The sequence below is a fragment of the Syngnathus leptorhynchus genome, chromosome 22 (assembly GCF_054491065.1).
Source record: "Syngnathus leptorhynchus isolate UIUO chromosome 22, UIUO_Slep, whole genome shotgun sequence".
In the NCBI taxonomy this organism is placed as follows: domain Eukaryota; kingdom Metazoa; phylum Chordata; class Actinopteri; order Syngnathiformes; family Syngnathidae; genus Syngnathus; species Syngnathus leptorhynchus.
Genome location: NC_141216.1, coordinates 6,964,758 through 6,987,356, shown reverse-complemented (window position 1 = coordinate 6,987,356; position 22,599 = coordinate 6,964,758). Strand labels below are relative to the sequence as shown.

Genomic DNA, 22,599 nt, shown 5'->3' with positions numbered 1-22,599 from the left:
TCTCTTGCTCATGTGAAGAAAAAAAATAATGCACGTATGTGGAATTTGAAGGATGGGTTGGGTGGAGGTGATAATGAAGGCCTTGCCCCCTCCTGAGCAGAGCATATAAGAAGGAAATGAGGGCAGGTAGAGTATTCTCAAGAGCACGCACAGGTGACTTCAAGGTGAGATGCAACATTGGACTGCTGAATACATTTTGAGGTTCTTTCAATATTTTTGCAACATTGGATACTAAAATGCTTTCTTTTTTTAAACGATTGTTTTAGATGAGGTGGTTGGTCGTTGTCGTCGCTGTCGGCATCCTTGTGACCGATGTCTCTTGTGCTACCGATGCAGTTCGTAAGAATATCTCCACTTTTTGATTTTTACAAAGTTTATATATTAAATATTACATCACAGCCATTCATTTCAGAAATATGATTGCTCCACTAGTGGCTTAGCTGTAACACAATTTATTTGGAGAGTTGTCACGCCATATCATCGCACAATGCCATCGATTGTATTTCAATAAAACAAACGCACCGCACCCATTTAACGAGTCACTAATTAAAGTCTGTCTCTTTCCATTTCCTCGTTTCTCTCCAGCCTGGTGTTATCACAATGAAACTTGCAGTAAGCAATCTCTCTCTTATCTTCATTTATCTCCGCTTCCTCATTGCAGTTCATCGATAACCATCAAGCTCTCATTTCAGATGATCTCACATGGCCGGTTATCGCTGCGGAGTTTTGCAACGGGAACCGACAGTCGCCAATTAACATTGTGACCACGGATGTCTCAATCGACGACAGCCTGACAGATTTTGTCTTCGCAAACCACGACAATCGTAACATTCTGACCAATATAACCAACACTGGCAAAACCCGTGAGTACCTGACCCTCACAAATTGCTTATTTTCTCCATAAAATTGTGTATTCCCAAAAGTGACATACTAGCGTCATCCTGATACCAAATGCCATCGATTGAACAAAAACGGTGCAGCGACACATGTAGACAGACAATACCACACTCATCCGTTCTTTATCCTCTGCAAAGAAAAAAAAACATATTAGTGCTGTATTGATGAGCCGGGAGAAGTCGTGCTGCCTTTTGTGTGCTACCACAAACGTTTTCGTTTTTCCCTTTCAGTCCGAGTGAGCTTCGCACCGGGAGTGCAGGTTTCAGGGGGAGGTCTTCCGGAAGTCTACGACGGCCTGCAGTTCCACTTGCACTGGGGCAACCGCAGCACCGTACCTGGATCCGAGCACACCGTTAACGGAGTGCAGTTCCCCATGGAGGTGAGCTCTATATTTCCTGCACTCGTCTCCTGCCGTGCAAATGTCTGAAATATTTCTTCTGTCCACAGTTCCACATTGTTAATATCAAGTCCAGCTTTAACGGGAACACGTCTGCGGCCATCATTGACCCCGAGGGAGTTGCTGCGCTTGGCTTCCTTATTGAGGTTCCAAATTTTCATCTGCTTTTGTGAGTGCACTTTAGATTCCCATTTGTAATATTTCAACAACAACAAAAAAAAATCTAGGTTTTGCCGGACACTACTGATGAACCTGCCAGCTGGAAAAATCTCACCGATTACCTAGAGAGCATCACGTTGGCAGGTGAGGCGACGCTGGATCCAAATTTAACTCGATTCTTAGCAGTCGCTCTCAAGCTTCCGACGTTTGTCATTAGGCCAGAGCGTCAACTTGACTGCAGGAATCTCACTGAACGATTTGCTACCTGGAGTGGATCGCACTCAATATTATCGCTATCTCGGTTCGCTCACCACACCAAACTGTTATGAAGCCGTGATATGGACTGTGTTTAAGGACACCGTTCAAATCAGCCAAAACCTGGTGAGTTTTTGTGACATCCGAAAGTGAGACAGACAGAAAAAAAAAAGGCTCCTAACTTCTCACTCCCTTTCTACCCTAGATTGACAAATTCAGCACAATGCTGCGTATCACAAATGAAACCTCTTCAGATATCATGGTCAACGTGTTCAGGAGGGTTCAACCGTCACAGCCCGTCACGACTCGTTCTTCGGGCGAGGACTCGGACGACTCCAGCGACGCTACCAGAACGTGTCTCTCCCTTGGCCTGCTGACTCTCAGCCTGCTACTTGCGTGCAGTTACTAATTCATTTACGAGCAGAGAAACCTGTTTGTGAATGTGACTTGCCTTTTCCACTCGTGTATGCGTCTAAGCTAATCGATAATATGAATGACACTAAACTGAATGAATTTGACGAAGGCAGTTCATATAAGGTCAAATGAAATTCCGGGATATCATTTACTACCGTTTGACTGGGAGATACCGCTCGGTCCTATGTTACGTTGATTTGGATCGAGTTTCCCTCGCACTCCACGACTTGCACGTGTAGCCGAACTTTTTACTCAATGTGAATCTGTGCACCAATACAGAAATTTATGAAGGTTGTAAAAAAAAAACTTGATGAGTAAACCACACGCTTGTTAATGAAGTCAAATCACAATGAATTACTCCAATTTGTTCTATTTTACTAAATTGATCATTGTCAATAAATAATTGTGCACTTACGTGAATTAAAACAAAACATTAAAAAATTATATATCTTCAAAATTAAAAAATATGGCTAGTATGTTTTTTCTAACGCTCACACAGAAAAGTTATTTTTTTACGAGTGTCGAACGATAGTCAACTCTCTAAATGGGAGGCGACAGTCGTTGAATGAGTTTCAGTCGACATTTAATCCCTGTTTCGTAAAGCCATTACGGTGTTCCTTCTGGCTCCCCATTGGAGATATTGATCTAAATTCCCACCCAACATGCAAGTGAATTCTTTTGTCAGATGTAACTGAAGATCCGACACAAAAAGATGTCATTTAAAACCTGTTCCGTTCTCGTTTAATAATAACAATTCACACTCGGCCTCGCGTTACATCTGAAAACAAGAGCTAAACAATTGCTGCCGTCACAAAGATAATACGGCTTAATTTTTGATTGACGCTGTCATAGAGCTCGCCAACAATCTATGTACAAAATATTTTATCATACAAATCAGGGTGGATACATTGTTATGAAAGTCTAAAATTGTTTACATTGCGGTGATCCAAATTCCCCTAACGAGGAGTAAAACAGACACCAGGAGGTAGTTGCTGGTTGGAGATGAAGCCGATCCCGTAAGGTCACAGCGACACCTGTTTGGTTTGTCGGGATTGGCCGGAACGGGGGTCGGAGGGGTCGCGGGACAACGCAGCCAGTCCACGCCGGTGGATTTGGGTTCCACGACGTCTTGATTCATGCCTCCGCTTTTGAGCACCCAATAGTTGTTGTCCTTGAAGAAATAGGCATCCCCTGAGAAGAAACAGGTCATTTTTGTCTACTTAATTCATGCTCCACAAATGAATAAGAATATCGTGTGTTTAGATTAGTGGGGCCAGCTGGAACACCGCTGTCAAGCCCGAGGCCCCGGGGCCGGATCCGGCCCCGCCGCATCATTTTATGGGCCGGCAAAGGCAACTCGCGTGTCAACTCAATGTTTCTTGTTAAAATACCAAAATTGTAATTCATCTTCCCCTTTAATAATAGTGCGATATAACCCATGTTGAAAATAAATGAGAAAAAAACTTTTTTTCTGTCATTAATGGCCCCATGAGGGAAACCATAACTACAATGTGGCCCACAACAACAACAACATTTTTTCATGTTTTTTAAATGTCTTTGTTGAACTGTTAACATGTTCTTCTTCATTCACGTGAGCCATGAGGTTATCAGTTGACACCACACAACAGTCTGAACGCAAACTTTGTCAGGTTAGGATTTCTTATCTCGCCATTGTCGGACAGAAAATTCTGGTCGCGTTTTCGCCATCGCGGCATCTGAGTGTACTTAAATTCCTCCACGCTGAGAACCACCGGTTTATCCAGATGTTTGTTGTTACCTTCTCCCCAGCTGATGATGTCATCCACGTGGGAAGGAACTCCGCTCCACAGGCTGTTGTCACGTGGATAGCCCGACTCCGGCTGCCGGGTCCCCCGCAGGTCTTTTTGACTCTCGTCGAATCTCCAGAACTCGCCTTGGCTGAACAGGTAGGTCTTGCCGTTATGGGCCCAGATGAAGGCGGCGTCCACTCCGTCCACTAACGTGCCACTCTTGCGTTTCATCCCCCATTCAGAGAGCGGGCGAGGATAGCCGCTCATGGCCACCGTGTCTTTGAAGACCCAGTACTGAGATCCTGTTTGAGATTGGAGCAACCCGATTCAAAATGGCGGCGAGTAAGAATGCTTTTGGCTATTTTTATTTGCCGGCCTTAGAGTCTACTTAATCTTAACCTTCTCACCGATAAAGAAGATGATGGTGTTGTCGCTTTTTCGCTCGTACACAGCGTCAATCTTATTTGTCCCCCGAGGAAGTCCGATCCAAAAGTTTTTGATCTGAGCCGGATTAAGGGACACCAGTGAGCCGTCTCGCGTGGTCCTCCAGAAATGAGCACCTATTGTCACGGGTGCAATAGTTAAAGTCAGACTTTTTGGGGAATTTGGTTTATCTTTACCTCTAAAGAAGAAGACCTCCCCTCTGATGTTGGCCACTGCGTCGAATCCCCCATGACAACGGTTGTGGACGGTAGGGTCAGACCTGGGACAGCAGAGGCCCGAATAAGTTACATTGGGAGTAGTTTGCAAGACGTCCACAAGAGGGCGCAATCACTAGCTGTAATTTAACTCACGGCCTGGTCGGTCTGGTCGGAGGTGGATTGGGCAAACGAGGGAGGTTGGGGTCGACGCCTCCCGGTCGTTCACCCTCCTTGCTGCCTGTAGAAGAGCAAAGTTGGTCAACGTGTTGTCACACAGGATACAAACACCTTGTAATTTCCAAAGTAAAGTGTCGGCGGTTTTTATAATAGAAACGGAGACCAATTTATTGCAATGTGGTTCTTGATGGTAATCATAAGGAGCCCTGGTTGGCAGTGAGTCATTATGATGTGAAGCAGATATAACACATGAGCAAGATGACACTTGTGGTCACAAAACAACGAGTCAGCGCTATTCTATATTTTGCAACACAATTCACAGAAGGGGCCACCGCACAAAATAGTCAAACAAAGAGGAACTTATGTATGCATGCTAAATGCTGAAACGGTAAAAACGAGCACCTGCAACACCTGCGGCGGAGCCCGAGCATGTCTAGACCGGGCCCCCCCTCATCATCTGATGAGTCACTGGAATTAACTAGAGACCACCATTTGCGAATCAAAGAACAGGGATTTTTTTTTTCACTCTGACTAACCATAAAGCTGCTGAATGGCCAGTTTGTCATCCGAGGCCAGCTGGTAGTGGATAATGTCTCCTACGGGACCCTGGTAATACGGCCTCATAATGGAGGGGTCCGAGGAGGAATGCGACAGGCCCAATGCGTGGCCAAACTCGTGTACCGCCACCGTGAACAAGTCGGTGGTGCTGCCGCTGTTCCCTGCAGGCACAAATGGTGGAATTTCCACAACCGATATATCAATTGCACAAAAGTCGCTGTACCTCCATAGCTCCATCTTTCATGGTCATCAAAATGTGTGTCACCGGACACCTCGTCTCTACCGGGGAAGAAGGCGTGAGCTAAGGTGCCCCCTTGTCCGTCAAAGGGATACCCATCATCGTGCAGTAAGCTGTTGAAGGACACTCTGATGTCACCGTCGCTCGGCGGGTTTCCCCCGCCGCTCGGCGGGTTTCCCCCGCCGCCCGGCAGCTGGCGGAATGTCAAAGGGGTGGCGTCGCTCCAGGCTTTGAAGGCGTGTGTCAGGATGCCTTCTACCAAGTTGGAGGACAGGCCCGGGGAGAGAGTGGGCGACGGGTAGCTGTGGATGCTGCAAAGGAAGACCCAGACTCGCTTGGGGTTTGGGGCAACTCGGTTGGGCAGTGCCCCGACTGATTCAACAGATGGCGCAGTGGTCAATCAATTCAATTTGAAAAACACACCTCCATGTAAGATCGCTCTTGTGCCACTTCAAACCTGACAGCGCATATCTTCTCCTCCTCCTTCTCTTCTTCAACATGTCCTCGCTCCCGACAATATCGGGAAGGGAGCATCGTGGTGTCGACATGAGCTTCAGCGTTTCATCATCTACAGATTGGGAAGAGATGTTAGCGCTGTCTGGGTACTTTTGACGTAATCTCCTTGTCTACCGAGCACGCCGGTTTCCCGCACGCCGCCGAATCTCTGCATGACCCGTATGGCCTTCTCGATGCCCTCCTTGGACTGCAGCGTACTCGTCCGAGGGTCGGGCGGAGGGAGGTAGCCGTACCTGCTCAACCAATCCTGCGAAACAAAGACAAAGAGGAACTGAAGTCGTATGTGGTTTCCTCCTAACACGATTACCACAGCAAAATATTGCTATATGGAAAAACAACAATATGTCACTGCGTCGCCGGTGTTTGATTTCACTTCCTTTCTCTCACGTGATTGCATGATGTTATGAATTTATTCATGAACATTGCGTGCTTGTGAGTGAGTTGCTCAATGTTACGCCTTTGGCTGGCACCATAAGTTGAATCCAGGACGCCGGGCGAAATAAACGCATCGCTATGATGTGTTCATAAATTTGTGTCAAAACAGGAAAGATGTAGAAGGGATTTTGAAACAAGAACTTCCCTTCCCCGTGCGGCGCCACCACCAGCGTACACTTGAAAGGAAACCACCGACCACAGTTGTAATCTTTCGAATGACCTTTTTTCTTTGTCCGAGAAATATTTTTGTAAGTGTAAAATGGCAGAATTTAATTGACTCGGATGAATTATTCGACAAACAGAATTTACACCGCATCTCATCGTCCCGCTCAACACTCACCACTGCTCGGCTGTACTGCTCGGGCATCGCTGATGTACACGCAGCCAAAGTCAAAAGCATCCAAAGCGGTTCCATCGCAGCAGCTGCAGCACAAATCATTGACTTTTTTTGGTATTTATTGTTTTCAAAGCTTGTAGTTCCTCCCCCAAATATCCCACAAGACAGACAACGAAGCTCACCGTGGGTGGGGTTTCTTCTGAAGATTCAGTCTGCTCTCTTGAGACTAGGATGGGCTTAATCAATAAAGCATCCCTCTCACTCTCTTACGCTCTCTCTCGCTCTCTCTCTTTCTCTCTCTGACTCAAATTTGTATGGGCTGGGACGGCCCACCCCACAACCACAACCACAACCCACTCCACCCATGAGTGCATCATTCAAGTCGTTACATTATGATTTCTGTTCTTGAAAAAAAAAAAAGACAATGACAATTTGGACCCTTCTTGTGTTATTGTCTTCCCTAAAATGAATACAACTTTATTGGTGCAATATTGTGATTTTTGTTTGTTTTCTCCTTCCATGATCAACTTTATATCTTAGACGTGTCACTCTTTGGCCGAGGCAAATTGCTGACGCTGCATTAAGTGGAATGGCTTTCACATCTTAGAGGTCCATTACTATACGTTAGCATGCCCCAGCGCGGTGTTAGCTTTCTCATCCCCCCCCCCCCCGACTTCATCCCCAGGGGGCCCGTGTGAGTCACGCATGCCATTAACACCATAATACCGTCCCGTCCGGCTAACGGTACACCAGTTTCCGTCAATCGAGTTCCAAACCCCGTGATGTCACAAATGAAGAGCGTAGAACTGGCATGGATGACGCACAGTTTTATTTTCATTAAAGGGATCCAAGGCCTTCACAAAATGGGTTGACTCTTGGCATCTAAACAACACTAACACAACACACACAGCAAACAGAAACGACATCGAGGACCCGTGAAGTGAAAAGACAAATAAATAAGATTGGCGTCAGATGCTCTGGCAGTCAGATGAGAGCAGAACATTTCCCGATGTGGCCGATTGTCTCGTGGTTACGTTTGGTCATGCACAGTTTCGAATGTTGCCATCGCGGTGTTGCGGTATCGTTTCACAGTATTTCCTCTCTGCCTTGCTTAGATTGTCAACCTGAAGTACATGCAGGCAGTTTGATTGTCAGCAGCTTACGGAAGCTTCTCTAGTGATATAAAACGTTTTTTTTTTTTATTCATTCATCTGATTTTTTTTTTTATTTTTTTTGGTATAGAAATCCCTGTCACATATTACATCTGCATGTTTCGCCATATTTTTGGATGAAGGAATTAGCATAAAATGCGACATTCTTTCTCTCCAATAACATCTGACAAAAGTCCACACATGATCATACACAGTTGTATGTACAGAAACACGCACTCTGAGCAAAATGTTTGAATTTTCTTTTTCTCAATTAACCTGAAGCCAAATGGGTGTGGAGTCGTAATCTCGAGAAACGAGGAACCGTGATTGTACTTCACAATACACTACAGAAATGAGCAGTAGCGTATCGTCAAGTGTCACCAAAGCTGCTCTTGAGTACGTTTGTAAACATTTGATGCATATCAGGTTCTTCGGCTTGTTTTGGAAAGCTCAGTCCTCTGTTATCCCTCGTTTCTCTTCGATCTTCGTCGTTCACTGTAGTCTAGCCCAGTACTGGCCCAGGTTCTGGCTCATGCCCTGCGGCTCGTTTCCTGGAACCTGCACCGGCACCGAGACACCGGGTGATATGAGGCCTGGTGAGAAAAGGGCGGAAAGCAGGAATGATCTCAATGTGTGTGTACGTGTGTGTGTGTGTGTGTGTGTGTGTGTGTGTCTCCACCAATGACTGATAGTGACAAGCCATAAGACAACTGAACACCTGTTTAAGGCCTTTGACCACCAGGGGGCCCCCAAGAGCAACTGAACTTTTGCTTAGGTTGTAATTCTTTTGTCTACCACTAGAGGAAGCCTGCATACCACTCAGGTAATGTCAAAAACGGACAATCCTGCACTGATGAGTTTATCTTCAGTATATGCGTGGCCAATAGGCACAATTATAATTCTGCCAATCAATCAGAAGCACTCACCGGTGTTGGAGTTGGCCGAGGGCGCGGTCTGCAGGTGAGGGGAGGTGTAGGTTGACGAGTCGAAGCTCCGAGGGGCAGACGGAGACGGCGGCAACATGCAAGAGTAGGACGAGGCCGACTGCGGAGGGATGGACTGACAAGGTAAACCGCAGAGGAAAGACACAATGATGCCGTTGTCTCCATTCATCTATCCATAGGTGTGCTCTCGGATGATGTGGTGTTTTGCAAAAAAATGCTGACGCGGGACTATGAGCTAACCTGGACTCCGGATGAGAAAACTGACAGCGAGCTGTAGCTGGGTAGTGACGAGTCAGCCTGACTCAACATGGACCCTGCGGGAGAAGAGGAAGCCAATGAATGAGCGCGTACACACGCACACGAAGCCAAAGGTGGGCCGGGTGCCATTCAAGCTAGAACCGCACCTGGCTGAAGCTTACCCGAACTGTTGCCGTGCTGCTGATGGTAGACGGATGTGTTGAAGGAAGTGGTCAGGGGAGCTTGACTCTGAGAACAGGAAGTCACCCCTCCGGACCTCCTTTGGTTGCGCAGCTTCTCCTCTCGCCTCCACTTTGCTCTTCGGTTGGAGAACCACACCTTGGTCGGGATTGACGGCTTTCGTCGATTAAAGTTCAAGAAGGTCAAAGTAGCACTGGTAATGTTTGGTCACCTGTATCCTGGCCTCTGGTAAATCGATCTTATTGGCCAGTCTCTCCCTCGCAAAGACGTCGGGGTAATGCGTCCTTTCAAACTCTGTGGAGGAAATAACGGTCGGCAGATGTTTCTAAAAATAAATCCATTTCTTATGAAATTCTAATCACTCGACATTCATCCGCACTGCACGTTTTTCAATTCCCCGCTTCGTATCGGTGTTGACTAATTCGACTTTCCGTGGGAAACGCAAATCAAGGAGGCTGAGAGATGTATCCTTACAACCATTTTTGAAATATTTATCTGTTGCACTTTATATGAATTATTGATGGTGACGGAACATGCCGAAAGTTCAAATGAAAGGATTCACGTTGAGAAGCCGCCTAAGCATTTTTATTTCAAAGTAGGCCGACCCGGCAATCCCCGCAGGTCGTCAACTTTTATTTGCCAAAGTCATGGTCCCAAATACGATATAGTCAGTATTAAAAAAAAAAATCCTCATATCAAACACATTAGAAACCTTCATTTATTCGGAATTGACAAATCCAAATGAACGGCCGAAATAACAATTCCTAAAAATGAGGTCAACACTTGATAAATTGGACATTTAACACGTCCATATTGCACGAGACCTGACGAATTCAACCTGTCTGGTAAATTGCTCTAATTGGCTGCCTTCTAATCGGCGTCTGTGTCAACACGTGATTGTTATTGTGCCTCGGCCGTGCACTGAGGTCGGTGTACCTCATTAATGTCATTTGCACGGAGTTGACCACAGTCATGCACTTCCGCTTGGCTGAGCGGTGGACATTGCGTCCTTATTTCGCTCAAGGGCCCGCCGCAGCCAAATCCAGTCAAGGGTGCCGTTGTGATGCCTCCGCCTGTGTGTGTGTGTGTGTGTGCAAAGCAGACTTATCTTACTGCATAATGCATGCGCAGTAACGATGCATTATCAAAACTCGGCTATTTATGCAGCCAGAGGGCCTTTTTGGGGGATATAGTTGTGGTCTTAATTTGATGTCATCATCTATGTATAGCAATCGAGGCCCGTTGCTGCGAAATGACAGAAAACGACCATGACTACATGGACGCTTTATTAGGTACGCCTCTACTATCTAATAACATGACATTTATGGGGGCTTTCCTGTAAATAAAATGTTTGAAATGTTATATATTTGATGATAAGTCTACCCTAATCGAAGAAATAAGAGTTGACAGAACAAATTGTAAGTCAGCAGTCAGCGTCGTGCGCTGTCACGTGATTGGCCGGCCGGCCGGCATTTGATTCGTGTGCCTGACCTCTCTCCAGCGCCTCGATCTGCTCCTGCGTGAAGCTTGTGCGGTTCCTCTGTAGCTTCCTCTTGAGCTGCAGCCTCAGCTGAGACTCCTCGCCTTCGTCCCTATCCGCCGGCACGCCTCCCCCTCGGCCCGAGCCTCCTCCGCTTCCCCCTCCTCCGACGACCGCGTCTCCCCCCGTGCCGCCCTCCGCGTCCAGCAAGCAGCCCTCGGACACTGAGGGTGAGGTAAGAGTCACGCAAAGTCCAAAAGATCTTCTTTTTTTTCCCCCCAAACGCTCACCTGTGTTGTGTTGAGTCTGCACACCAGTGGGGTCATGGTACCAGTTGTTAGGCCCGCTCCAGTTGGAACCACTCTGTAGGTTCAGCATGGTTAACTTCTCATACATACTCCAAACGTCCCGTGCAGCATGAAGAGCAAGGCGGCAGTCGTGCGTGCGTGCTCGCCCTTGTTTACTGTCACTTTGGGCTCCTGGCGCCGTCTTTCGATACTCCACCTATTGGTCCTCCTGAGGGAAGGAGCGAGGAAGGAAAGAGGAGGAGGCAAAGAAGGAGGGGTTGATATCGCATGAGTTCACACATGGCCGGCATTGTGGCGAATTAGCCTCATGATGACAGACAGAAATGGAGTTAGTTACGTGCCGCCTGTCGTCGTGTGTGTGCGCGCGTGTGTGTTATACATTGGAATTCACGTATACCTTTGGGAGCCCGGCTACATTAGAAGCCACTCTGAGGGTCGGGACATTTATTATGCTACTCGCTTTTAGCTTTGCTGATAACGTCGAGTATGTAGGCGCACACATATATGAGAAGATGCTGAATTAGGATCCTGACACACACACACGGCACAATAAAGGGAAGTTGAACAATTTATGCCGGAATTGTTTAGTATGGAATTATTCTACCATATCTCCCGCTGTAATTGCTAACTGCTAAAAAGTCAACACTTGGATCCGATCGTCCAAATTCCGTCATCGTCCTCAGACTATATTGTTCATCCTCATTTCGCTCTCTTTATATTTGGTGTTTTTTTTCCTTCTTTTTCAGTCCAACTGACTTTTCAGCGACAGGTCACAGGTCAGCCGCCCCGACGGCGAGCCCCTTCGAGAACTGCCGTTCTCCCGACAGCAGCGATTTGAAAGGAAGCACAAAAAGTCAATTTCAACTTACAGAGCGTCAAGGTGCGTCGACGGCGGGGGTCCCGCGTACCTCGATTCCCCCTGTTCACCCCTCGTCCCTCGCTCTCCAGCTTTGTTGACAATACCCTGCGCGTAAAGGCGACTGTGGAGGAGAGAGATGGAGGGAGCGACAGAGAGAAAGAGGTGGAGGGGGCGGTGGTGGGGGAGAGAAACGCGTCTGCGGGCGCTCTTGTCCTCGCAGCGGTCGCGAGCGAGAGAGAGAGAGAGAGAGAGAGGAGGGGAAGGGAGGCAGAGGGCCACCGAGGGGTGACAAAGTGAGTCAACATCAGTGTCAAGTTTGAACTTAATGCCAGGGAGAGGAGGAGGGGAGGCGCACACATACAGAGTCCAGCATGAGGCGCACATAATGGAGAGATGGAGACCATGAGAGAAATAAAATACACCAAGGAATTCCAATCTGAACATAAAAAAAAACAACAACACATTGACATTGACTGAGGAGATCATTTTTATTTACGACATGCAGGCCGGTGATCGTTTTTGAAACCATGACTAATGCCGATGGAATATTGTAAAAAGAATCAACAAAAAGTGGCTTGTTCAAGTCAAATCAAACCATTTTGTGAATTATTTGTGAAATTAATACATTTCCAAATAACATATGACGTCTTTCTGTATCTCTCCTTTTGGGCCTTGTTGTTTTGGAGTGCCTGGTGTCATCTAATTCAAATAACCTAAGCTGACACAAAAAAAAGAAAGATATTAAAAAAAGTTTACTGAAAAAAAAAAAAAAGCCATTTTTGGGCCTAGTGTGCGACCTACTGTGATATTAAACAAAGAAACCGTGCAAGCCAAAAAGCAGGTCAAAGTGCAATCATGAAACAAAAAGCTTTTATATTTCTTGAAACACACGCACGCCAAGACAAACGTGACTGCCTGACACGAGGTGCAATGAATGACGCAGGTATGACGGCATGATTGCGGCAGGAAGCGACGCGGAAGCGTGTTTTAAATATATCTCTTTGCTGGAAGATGGAGGCAGAAGCTGGAGATGGAGGGAGCCAAGAGGAAGTATGTGACTTTGGGGTGGGTGCAGGGGCTCGGCGACGGGGAGGGTGTGCCAGCTTGTTTTATTTCCGGTTGACAAGACTTTGCGCTCCCTTTCTCTCTGTCGCTCCCTCTCTCGTTCATACTCGCCTATTCTTTCGCCGCCTCCGCCGCCCCCAATCGCTGCTCTCTTCCACCTCTTTCTCAATGACTTACTTAAACCACTCTCAAATGATATTCTAAGCACCTCTGTCAAATTATATCAACAAATAATCAGGTCCAACATTGTACAGAAAAATAAAAATAAAGTAGCAAGATGACATTTTTATAGCCCAACCTCACCCCCAACCTATTTAACTCTTATTCCCCCACCAATTGACTTTTCCATATAGGGAATATACCTGCAGAATAATTAGGCCTATGGGATCGATTAGTAGAAATTGTACCTTAAGGTTTTCTGTGCTCAAAAAGCAGACCGAGTCCTTTCGACGTGTAGCGCGTATAACTCGATTTATTAGCAACTCAGTCGTTATATTGTTAGCCCGCTGGCAGAGCTCGGATTTTTTTTCCAAAACCAAAAATATATATAAACAAAATCTTCAATTATGTGCTCCCTACAGGGGATGGGTAGAAATGTGGAGTGATTTCCCCCCAAAAAATCATAAAATACTCCAAAGTCAATTATCTGGCCTCACACCTGGTGGGTCCAAACATATTTCAGGGGGGGCAGTGCCCTTACGGCCCCCCCCTCTCGTTCTTGCCAGTGCGTTGGCCTTACGGCATAAATGTCCAAGGTGTTGGCATGACATCAACAAAAATACAAATATGCTTGTTAATAATAATTGTATATTGTCTTTATATCAAAAAATTTGTTTTACTTTGACAACATATCGGCCATATACAGAAGGTGCATGTGTGTAATGCAATATTGGACTGGAGTGGAGATTTAAGCCAAAGTTTTTCGTGGCAGTTGGATCAATAAAAAGTAAAGAGTGGCTGTTTCTTTCTAAAATCATTGCTGCATCCATCCTATTGTGTTCCAGTTGTTGGAATGTGGCCTAACCTATGTGATCCCTATGTGCTGAGTGCAATAATGTGTGAGCGTGTGAGTGTGTGTGACGGCGCGTGCTTCGCTGCAAAGATTCATGTAGCTCCGGGACATGCTTTTTTTTTTTTTTTTTTAGTGCATCTTGTTAGTTCATTCCTGTCACCTCTCTCTCTCTCTTCCCCCTCACCATCCCTTGCTTTTTCGGCACCGGAGGGGGGGATGCAGAAAGTGTGTGTGTTGCGGACGCGAGGAGGGGAGGGCAATGTGTGCGTGTGGAGGCAGTCGCCATGGTTACAATGCCATGACAAATATTCATCAAGACGTTAAAATAAAAACAAACGGGAGTGCATTATAATTGCGCTTACTGACTGGCTGGCCCCTGAAATGCATTCATACATAATGTGGGGCAGGTTGGACGAGCATGCACGTCAAGGGTCCAACAACTCACCTGTGGCCACGTGGCATGCTGATTCCAACTTGTTGTGTTATTTACCTGTTTATGGAATTCCCTATGAGGACTCTCTTTTCCTTTGGTCCCCCCTCCCACCATCCCACCTCCATCTCTTGCTCTTCCGCTACTGTTGTGTAGCCGCAGGCCACAGTGTGATGTGTCCTCCCCCTGTCCCTCCCTCCCTCCCTCCCTCCCTCCCTCTCTCTCCCTCTCTCTCTGTCCCTGTCACCTTCAATTGCTCTGTGAAACTAGACACACTGCCTGAGGGCCTGGAGAGCCAACAAGCGAGGGAGCGGGCCAGGAGAGCAAAAGAGAGAAAGAGAGAGACAGACAGACAGACAGCTTTAAAGATAGACAGAAGAAATAAGCATTCTGTGTCATGTGAATAAATGAAGTGACCCACAGACAAATGTGGAGCAAAATGGTTAATATGTTGTTTTTCTTGACCAAAGAAGATGCAATAGTTGGACAATGACTGGCAAAATGCTGGTTGTAAAGTGGATTTCTTAGTTGCAACCATAAATGACAGGTTAGACACCCAAACTGATTCATTTTGTCAAATGACCTTTTTTTTTTCCCCTTCTACTTATCGCACGTAAATTAGATTAATTTTGGACTCTGCGGCTTCCGGTTACATTCCTCAAATGCCATTGGTTCAGGTGGGCTCTCATTATGCCTTTTCATTGGTCCGTAGCTCACACAGGAGCAGGTAGCTATTAGCCGCTACCACTTTTTAGTTTGGAATGTAGCCGAAACCGCTTCAGTTTGAACCCGTTACTCGACTTTACTACGCTACGAGACTAACCAAACAAAACCGGGGCTTATCATTCATCCTTTATTTATCCTTCAAACAAAGTGCATCAATTTCTTGTTGAACGGTAACTAAGGTGGGGAAAGTCGTCGTGCTCAAACGCCATTTGCCACGGATTTTAAGTCATTTCGACGCCTGTGCTGTTTGAATTTTGATTTTGTGACACAAACCACGGAAAAAATGTTACTAAAGCTTCAGTTTATTGCGGCTTTGTTGGGCGTAACAGGTGAGTACACATCTTCGTCGCCATGTCGTCTGTGTACCACTCCCATGAATGTCCCCCGTCGAAAACAACAAACACCTACTTTTTTTTTTTTTTAACAAATGGAATAACCAATATAATAATATTGCGTGAAGTGGAAAATAGTTTTTAATTTCATTAAATAAGAAGTAAATCTAACAGCATTGTTATTACTTGTCCTGTCATGAATTCATGTTCCAAAGTCTAAGAAAGTCACCGTTTCAAAAACAAGATCCTAAAATATATTGAGTAATGTGTCACTACCGACGTCTCTACAATAAAATTCTATTGTTTTATTACATTCTTAAGAAGTATATCTATCTGTGTCATCAAATGTTTGGCTTTTACAGGGAGGAAAACATTTCTTTTTTTTTTTTTTTCTTTTCCCCTCATCCATCTTGTAGGTTTTTTGGTTTCATATGCACAAGACTGTGGGAAACCTACGCTGCAGGACAACAGAATTGTGGGAGGGACGTCCGCTTCAGAGGGGGCGTGGCCTTGGCAGGTGTCTATACAGGTTGGTCCCTGTAGACTAGCTACTTCCACCCACTCTTATCTATTTTGTTTCCAAGCGGTGTTAAAAGCGTCTTGCTTATCAAGCTTGACCTGAGGAGAGGGGGATCCGCTTGTGATACTGAGCTGACTCACTGTGTGTGTGTTGAGTTCTTACTATTTCCTCTTTGGCCTCCAGAAAGATAATGCTCATGTCTGCGGAGGCTCTATCATCACCAAGAACTGGATCTTATCAGCAGCTCACTGTTTCCCAAAGTAAGAACACAAATGTCTTCATCCAATTCAGCATTCTAACATATTTTTCATCTCCTTCCTATCAGTCCATCCGACGTGAGCCCGTACACCATCTATGCCGGCTGGTACTACCTGAACAATATCAACCCGCACCAGTCGCTACACCGTGTCAACCACGTGGTGATCCCATCGGGATATGTGGAGCCTCACGACGGTAAGGATGTAGCCCTGGTACGCCTCTCCAGCCCCCTGACTTGGTCGGATTGGATCCGTCCCATTTGCTTACCTGCCTCCGGCACCCTTTTCCCGGGCGGCATGCGGTGCTACGTCACCGGCTGGGGAGACATCCGCGATACCGGTAAGGCTCGCCTAATACTTATTAATTTATTTTTATTTCGTTTTTTTTTTTTTTTTCATTTAGCATTTTGCAACACGAGGAACATATCGAAAAGTGATTTTAATAGTTCCACATCCGCCTCTGTGCTCAGTCCCGCTGCCGGGGTCGGGGCCTCTGCAGGAGGTTCAGGTGCCAATCATCTCGCAGGGTACGTGTCGTGAGATGTACCAAATTGAAAAGGTGGACATCTTGTATGACATGATCTGCGCTGGCTACCAGGAAGGTGGCAAGGACTCCTGCCAGGTACTGTTGGATGAGCTCTGTAGTTCCAATTTTCAGGCTGTAAATGTAGCTAGTCTGCATTTATTTGAACTTGCACCTCTCTCTCTCTCTCTTTCCCATCAGGGCGACTCCGGAGGGCCTCTCGTCTGCCAGATGCTAAACGGGACCTGGGTACAAGCCGGCGTGGTGAGTTTTGGGCTGGGCTGCGCCCGGGCCAACCAGCCAGGTGTGTACGCCAGGCTCACCAGCTACTCCGATTTCATCAGCAACAACATAGCAGAAGTCAGACTGTACGGCCGAGCTCGTCGGCACCGCTCCGACGGGGCCGTGACTGTGCTGCTCAGCTTTTTATCCGCCGTGCTAGTACTGTGCTGGTTTTGAGTACACTTTGATAAATAGGATTTTTGGAAAAGTAAAAACCGGGCCAAATGAAGAAATTCCCTTTACTCATGTGACCATATATATATATATATATGGGTCAAGAAATTAAATATCATTTTTAAAGTTTGTAGTAGTTGCGATGGCAAATGTTTTTGATATGTTTGTACTTGAAATGGTGACTGAGCTGTGTTAATTTTGGCTTGGTAATAAATCTGATTTATGGGCTACAATCAAGCAAATGTTCAAACCAACTGATTTAAACAAAAAGGTTACTCACAAATGCTCCATATATTTCAATTAGTTTTGTCTCAGAAGACAAATGACTGCATGCAAATGTTTTGAATAGAAAACGTACATTTTAATCAGTCATTAACATTCACGGGCTGACAGTTGATTTTGTGTTTTCAGGTCTACTAGACCAACGTAAAAACTAATACAGAACACAAAACTAAAGCTACTTTGAAATTCAATCAGAAAATGTCTACATTCAAACAAACGCCAGCATTGCGTCAGGCGTCAGGTGGAATAGAATCAGAGAGGATCATGGGAGAACCCAACTGGAGCTCCTGTTGCAGAGATTCTAGATCGGCCGGAGTCATTCGGTGAACTTCGCTCCAATCGGACAAGAGCGAGGCGGAGAGTGGACCAGAGTCGTAACTGGCGGAGGCAAACGTAGAATCCAATATTTCTTTTCTCTGTCAAGGCGGCAATTTCCCCCCAAAGCGCAACGACTCACTCACCCGTCTCGCTCGCAGTGTTGCAGCTCTGTGAGCGACTGGGTGAGAAGATCGTCGAGGTCGAAGCCCACGCCATAACCCGCCCCGCTGCCTTTCGGGGTGACCGAGAACACCGGGGGTAACACGTCCTCAACCTGAGAAAAGAAAACCCCAAAATGAAAACCTCTTTTCCCATCACGAGTACGCTTCGACCAACTGGCCGCAACATTAGGTACACCAAACCAGAACCGAGACGCACCTGAGACTTGGAGAGCTGGAGTGTTACCGTGTGGATGTCGGGGGGGACCGAGGGGACCTGTTCCGTCGTAACGGTGAACCCCAAACTGGGATGGGCCTGCGAGGGGACCCCTAAAGCCCCGCAGATGGGGTTTGAGGCCTGTGGCCCCAGTTTGTCCCCACCGGAGGAGCACAGCTTCTCCACGGGTCCGGCCGGCGAAGGCGTGACGTGATGGTTGAGGTGATTGCGGCTGGCCATTTCCCCGTTGGTGCTTAGTGCGGTCGTCGGGCCTTTGTTCAAGAAAGTCTCCAGTGGGAGCAGCTGCGCTTGAGAGTCGGCTAAGGTTTGATTTTGCGTCGGGAGAAAGTTCTGCTGCTGCGGCGGCGGCGGCGTCCTGTGCGATTTTGCGTGTTGTGACGGCCGGGGCTCTAATTGCTGTCCGCCCCAATTAGCGAAGCAGTTGAAGCCGCTCGGGCCGGCGTTCTGGTCTTGAGGTTTGAGAGTGTGGTTCTTCACAAAGCCACCGGTGACAGCCATCAGGTCCACGCAGCCGCTTACAGCAAGGACAATATCGACCGGTTTCTTCTGGCTCATTGAAAAAATGAATTGCTGGTTTTTGCCGGGCGGCTGCAGTAAATCGGACCGACCGGCTCGGAATTGAGAGATTAGCCGCTCGTGAGACGGAAATGTTTCCTTTTCGGCTTTGTTGTCGGGCGATCCTTGAGCGTTCTCGCCCGCAACGGCGTCGGCGTCTTTATTCTTCCCTCCGTCTCTACACGACGTGTGGGATTTGTCATTGCGGCTGTCCATCATCTTAGTCCAGCGCTGTAAGAGGCTCTTGTCATTATCACTCAGCAGGACCCCGCCCAGCGAGTCCCCGCGTCTTCCCTCTCGTCTCTCCTTCTCCTTTAGTTTCTTCTCCCTCTCCCTGGCTCGTTCTTGCCTCTTCCTCCTCTTCTCCTCACGCTCTCGCTGGCGCTCCTGAGCAGTCACGGGGCGCCGGGTCTCTGGATTGCAAACGGCTGACGAGGTTCCTCCTCCTCCGGTGGCCGCCTCTGTCCCCAATGCGGCGACACTTCCTTCTGAGATAGAAATGAGAAGAATCCCATTAGGACATGCGTGACCAAAATCCAGTCTAGCGGCCAAGTCAAAATGGTGGTGTGGTCACAAAAGAGTATTTTAAGATCACAAGGGTACGACATACCACCCCTGGCTTTATTCCGGAATAAAGCTGCTTTCAGAGCTGCTTTGGTGTCTTCCGATATGGCCCCGTCTTTCCGGGGTCCCTCTGAGGCACCTTGAGGAGGTTTCTGGTTGGTTGCCAGCAGCGACTGCGAGAGGCTGCGCGACAGTGACTGAGCTTGGGTGGCCGACAGCGACAAAGAAGGCACGGTGCTGGCTAAAGGTGTCACGGAGGAAGGAGACCGGCTCCGGTTCTGTTTGGTCGGCAGCCCGCTTTCCTGCCCTTCGCTTTCCTGCCCTTCGCCGTCCCGCATCGGTTCGACGTCACGACCGGACACGGGTGTGGTTAAATCGATGGTCTCCGGTTGGCCGTTGTCCGAGTTGGCGCTGGGCATGTCCACGTCGACCGGGCCGCTTTCGGTGAGGCGCGGTAATAGAACATCGTCTTCGTTACAGGTGTACGTGAAGGTCCGGTTCACTTCGGCCGATCCTCGTTGCAGAGTTGACTCCGTCTCTCTGGTTTGTGTGGAGTTCTGGTTGCGTTTGCCAGGAACCCGCGTGGACTCGCTTAGGCTGGTCGAAGAAACCTGAGCGACGCACGGGGCTCCTCCGCCGCCGCCATTGGCCCTCGCCAAGGGCCTGAACTGAAGCCTCTGACGCGTGGCCTGCTTGGTTCTTTGAAAATCTTGGATCTCCATTAGAATCTCCTCTTTGATCTGCTCCTTACTCACGGGGAGCTTGTCAAACTCAAAGTCGAAGGCCGGCACGCAGATGGGCTCGTCGTCGGGATCGTGGTACTTAGCTAGATAGGAATGTTCCAGCGCCTGAGTCACGCTGATTCGCTCGCGCGGGTCGAAGCGGAGCATGGACGCGAGAAGATCCAGAGCCCTGGGCTCCGCTCGGGGGAACAGCTTGGCCAAGGGTACCGCGGATTGGCACGGAAGACTCTGAACGTACGCGCGCACCCTGTCGGCTCTGATGGCACCAATTAGCCCCTTGGGAGGGGTGCCCAACACGGACAAAATAAGCTGGAGCTGGTGGACGTAGTGCTTGCCGGGGAAAAGCTGCTTTCGCCCCAACATTTCGGCAAAGATGCAGCCCACGGACCACATGTCGATGGCCAAGGTATAGTGATTCAAGGACAGGAGCAGCTCGGGCGCTCGATACCATCTGGTGGCGACGTATTCGGTCATGAAGGAGTGCGACTCCTCCGGGTGGGAGCTCAGACCCCTGGCCATGCCGAAATCACCGATTTTTAGCTCGCAGTTCTCGTTCACCAGCAAGTTGGAGGGCTTGAGGTCCCGGTGGATGACGTTGGCAGAGTGCACGTATTTAAGGCCGCGGAGAAGCTGGTATAGGAAATAGCGAGTGTGCTCCGGGGTGAGTGCTTGCGCAGAGTGGATGATCTGGTGCAAGTCGCTCTCCATGAGGTCCAGCACCACATACCTGCAAACACACACACACACAAAAAAAAAAAAGTGAAAAACTATTTTCAAATTTGTTACTGTCAAATTTACATCCTTTTGTACTTAGGTCCAAATATTAGCGATACATACACCGACTTGAAGGCTGAGTGAGGAAGGTTAGGTTGCAGGATGTCTTTGATGGCGATGATGTTGTCATGTTTGAAGTGCTTGAGGATTTTCAGTTCCCTCAAGGTGCGCTTGGCATTTGTCACCACTTCGAAGGCATTGGAAATCTTCTTTATCGCCACCTGCTGGCCTGGTCAAGCAACATTGAAGGGTGACTACAGCATTGTATAAATGAGGTAGACTCGAACCTGAGCTCAATTTCAACGAGTGGATTTTTAAAGTATGTGGCAAGTTGCTGCAAACTGATAAAACACCAAGTCGAATCGGCTGTACCGTTGTCTCGTCTCCTGGCAGACGACACGACGCCGTAGGCACCCGTGCCGATGGTTTCGATAATATCGTACTCCTCGCCCACATCGAACTTGACATCCAGTGAGTGCTTTTTAAGCAAAGCCAAGTTTTTGGCAGTTGTGCTGGCACACGTGCCGCCGCTCATCGGCTTGACCGCATGCCGGTTCTCCTCGTCTTTTCCGGTCGTCATTCTTTCGGGCGCCACGGCCACAGGTTGACAGTTTTGTCCATCGTCGTGCTCCTCAGATGACATATCTCTGCAGAAATGAGAGTTTTGGCATAATTGACTTTACACTAAAAACATTTCTTGAGATGAAAGATGAGATCAGTTTGTCACATTTTGGTTCAATAATGTGCAGTCAGACCTTTCCAAATTGAACATGTGCCTTTGCTTTATTCATTGAATAAGCAACTGTGCAACTTTGCTCGCTTAAATATTCAACCGGTCACGCTGATGACATCATCGCGTATTCATTGAACCGAGAGACGCACCTTCGCATATAACGTTCAATGGCAAGTGAAAAAACAAATGAAGTCAAACGAAATATTATTGTTTCATTGTAATTGAGCAGCAAGCCAAAGACAGCATTGTACACTGCCTCCCCATCTCTTATGTCGGGGGCGTAGCCTCGTCAACGATAAACTATCTAAGTCGCTGTCATTTTTTTTAGGAATTATAACCAACCCTGGAGGAGTGTTTAAGGGTCACGGGACGGTGGTTCACCTTGCGGCCTTTCGCAATTGTCAGGTAATTGAGCCTTTTTAATCCCTCGGTAGCATGTCTGTAGTCTTGTTTATGTCTGCCGTTTCCTTGTCTTTGTTTTCTTCCTCTGTGTCACTTGACGGCGGTCGCCAGCCATGAAGTTGCACGGACGCCGTCTGTCGGACAGAAAATACACTTGCGGGCTAAAATGTTCGCCTTTGTCCCGTTATGTAACATTGGCGTATAAACTACAAGAGTCCAGCCTGTTTTATAATTGCATCGATATTGTTGCGGCAAAACGTTCAAAAAATGAGAGGAATTATTTTTGTTTTGGAGAATAGCATGACGTCGAAGGCAGAGGAAGTTATGCGTGTCCGGAAAAAACACGCATTACGTTTTGATTGGCCTTTGAAGAGCCAATCAATGTTAGATGACGTCATGCTACGTTATCCAATAGGACTTGATAAGGCGGAATAATCACACTTTTGATATTTTTTTTATTATTATTTATTGCTTAACTCCAAAATTATAACTAGAAAACCGTAACTATGTCAAGAAAAAAAACTGTCAAACGATGACT

The 22,599-nt window shown here is 47.4% G+C and overlaps 5 protein-coding genes across 6 annotated transcripts; 2 read left to right on the top strand and 3 right to left on the bottom strand.

The window, feature by feature from the left end:
- Positions 1–120: 120 nt before the first annotated feature.
- LOC147039841 (carbonic anhydrase 4-like) lies at positions 121–2,587 on the top strand. The gene is made up of 9 exons (XM_085903212.1): positions 121–164; positions 267–339; positions 586–612; positions 693–863; positions 1,128–1,276; positions 1,345–1,440; positions 1,522–1,597; positions 1,671–1,834; positions 1,914–2,587. Exons 2-9 carry the CDS (start codon positions 267–269, stop codon positions 2,115–2,117), a joined length of 960 nt encoding a protein of 319 aa, XP_085759338.1. The 5' UTR covers positions 121–164; the 3' UTR covers positions 2,118–2,587.
- mmp25b (matrix metallopeptidase 25b) lies at positions 2,413–7,075 on the bottom strand. 2 transcript variants are annotated; one of them, XM_085903192.1, is made up of 11 exons: positions 6,976–7,075; positions 6,797–6,879; positions 6,136–6,268; positions 5,929–6,073; positions 5,491–5,816; positions 5,246–5,428; positions 4,686–4,770; positions 4,512–4,594; positions 4,299–4,451; positions 3,900–4,193; positions 2,413–3,313 (listed from the first exon to the last, which is right to left on the bottom strand). In XM_085903192.1, the coding sequence occupies exons 2-11, from the start codon at positions 6,869–6,871 to the stop codon at positions 3,054–3,056; spliced, it is 1,737 nt and encodes a 578-aa protein (XP_085759318.1). In that variant the 5' UTR covers positions 6,872–6,879; positions 6,976–7,075; the 3' UTR covers positions 2,413–3,053. The 2 variants fall into 2 exon arrangements, with proteins under 2 accessions (XP_085759318.1, XP_085759317.1); XM_085903191.1 differs by lacking the exon at positions 6,976–7,075 and having other exon boundaries at positions 6,797–6,923.
- A 534-nt stretch (positions 7,076–7,609) lies between these two features.
- Positions 7,610–11,184, bottom strand: pax10 (paired box 10). The gene is made up of 7 exons (XM_085904617.1): positions 11,097–11,184; positions 10,818–11,030; positions 9,538–9,620; positions 9,308–9,464; positions 9,129–9,202; positions 8,871–9,003; positions 7,610–8,537 (listed from the first exon to the last, which is right to left on the bottom strand). The coding sequence occupies exons 1-7, from the start codon at positions 11,182–11,184 to the stop codon at positions 8,437–8,439; spliced, it is 849 nt and encodes a 282-aa protein (XP_085760743.1). The 3' UTR covers positions 7,610–8,436.
- Positions 11,185–15,178: 3,994 nt separating this feature from the next.
- Positions 15,179–17,526, top strand: LOC147039838 (serine protease 33). Its single transcript, XM_085903213.1, has 6 exons — positions 15,179–15,535; positions 15,955–16,067; positions 16,242–16,318; positions 16,384–16,655; positions 16,786–16,937; positions 17,040–17,526. The coding sequence occupies exons 1-6, from the start codon at positions 15,490–15,492 to the stop codon at positions 17,295–17,297; spliced, it is 918 nt and encodes a 305-aa protein (XP_085759339.1). The 5' UTR covers positions 15,179–15,489; the 3' UTR covers positions 17,298–17,526.
- Positions 17,527–17,654: 128 nt separating this feature from the next.
- Positions 17,655–22,324, bottom strand: mapk7 (mitogen-activated protein kinase 7). The gene is made up of 7 exons (XM_085903183.1): positions 22,041–22,324; positions 21,299–21,573; positions 20,990–21,155; positions 19,456–20,879; positions 18,273–19,333; positions 18,038–18,168; positions 17,655–17,954 (listed from the first exon to the last, which is right to left on the bottom strand). Exons 2-7 carry the CDS (start codon positions 21,567–21,569, stop codon positions 17,807–17,809), a joined length of 3,201 nt encoding a protein of 1,066 aa, XP_085759309.1. The 5' UTR covers positions 21,570–21,573; positions 22,041–22,324; the 3' UTR covers positions 17,655–17,806.
- Between the last annotated feature and the right edge of the window lie 275 nt (positions 22,325–22,599).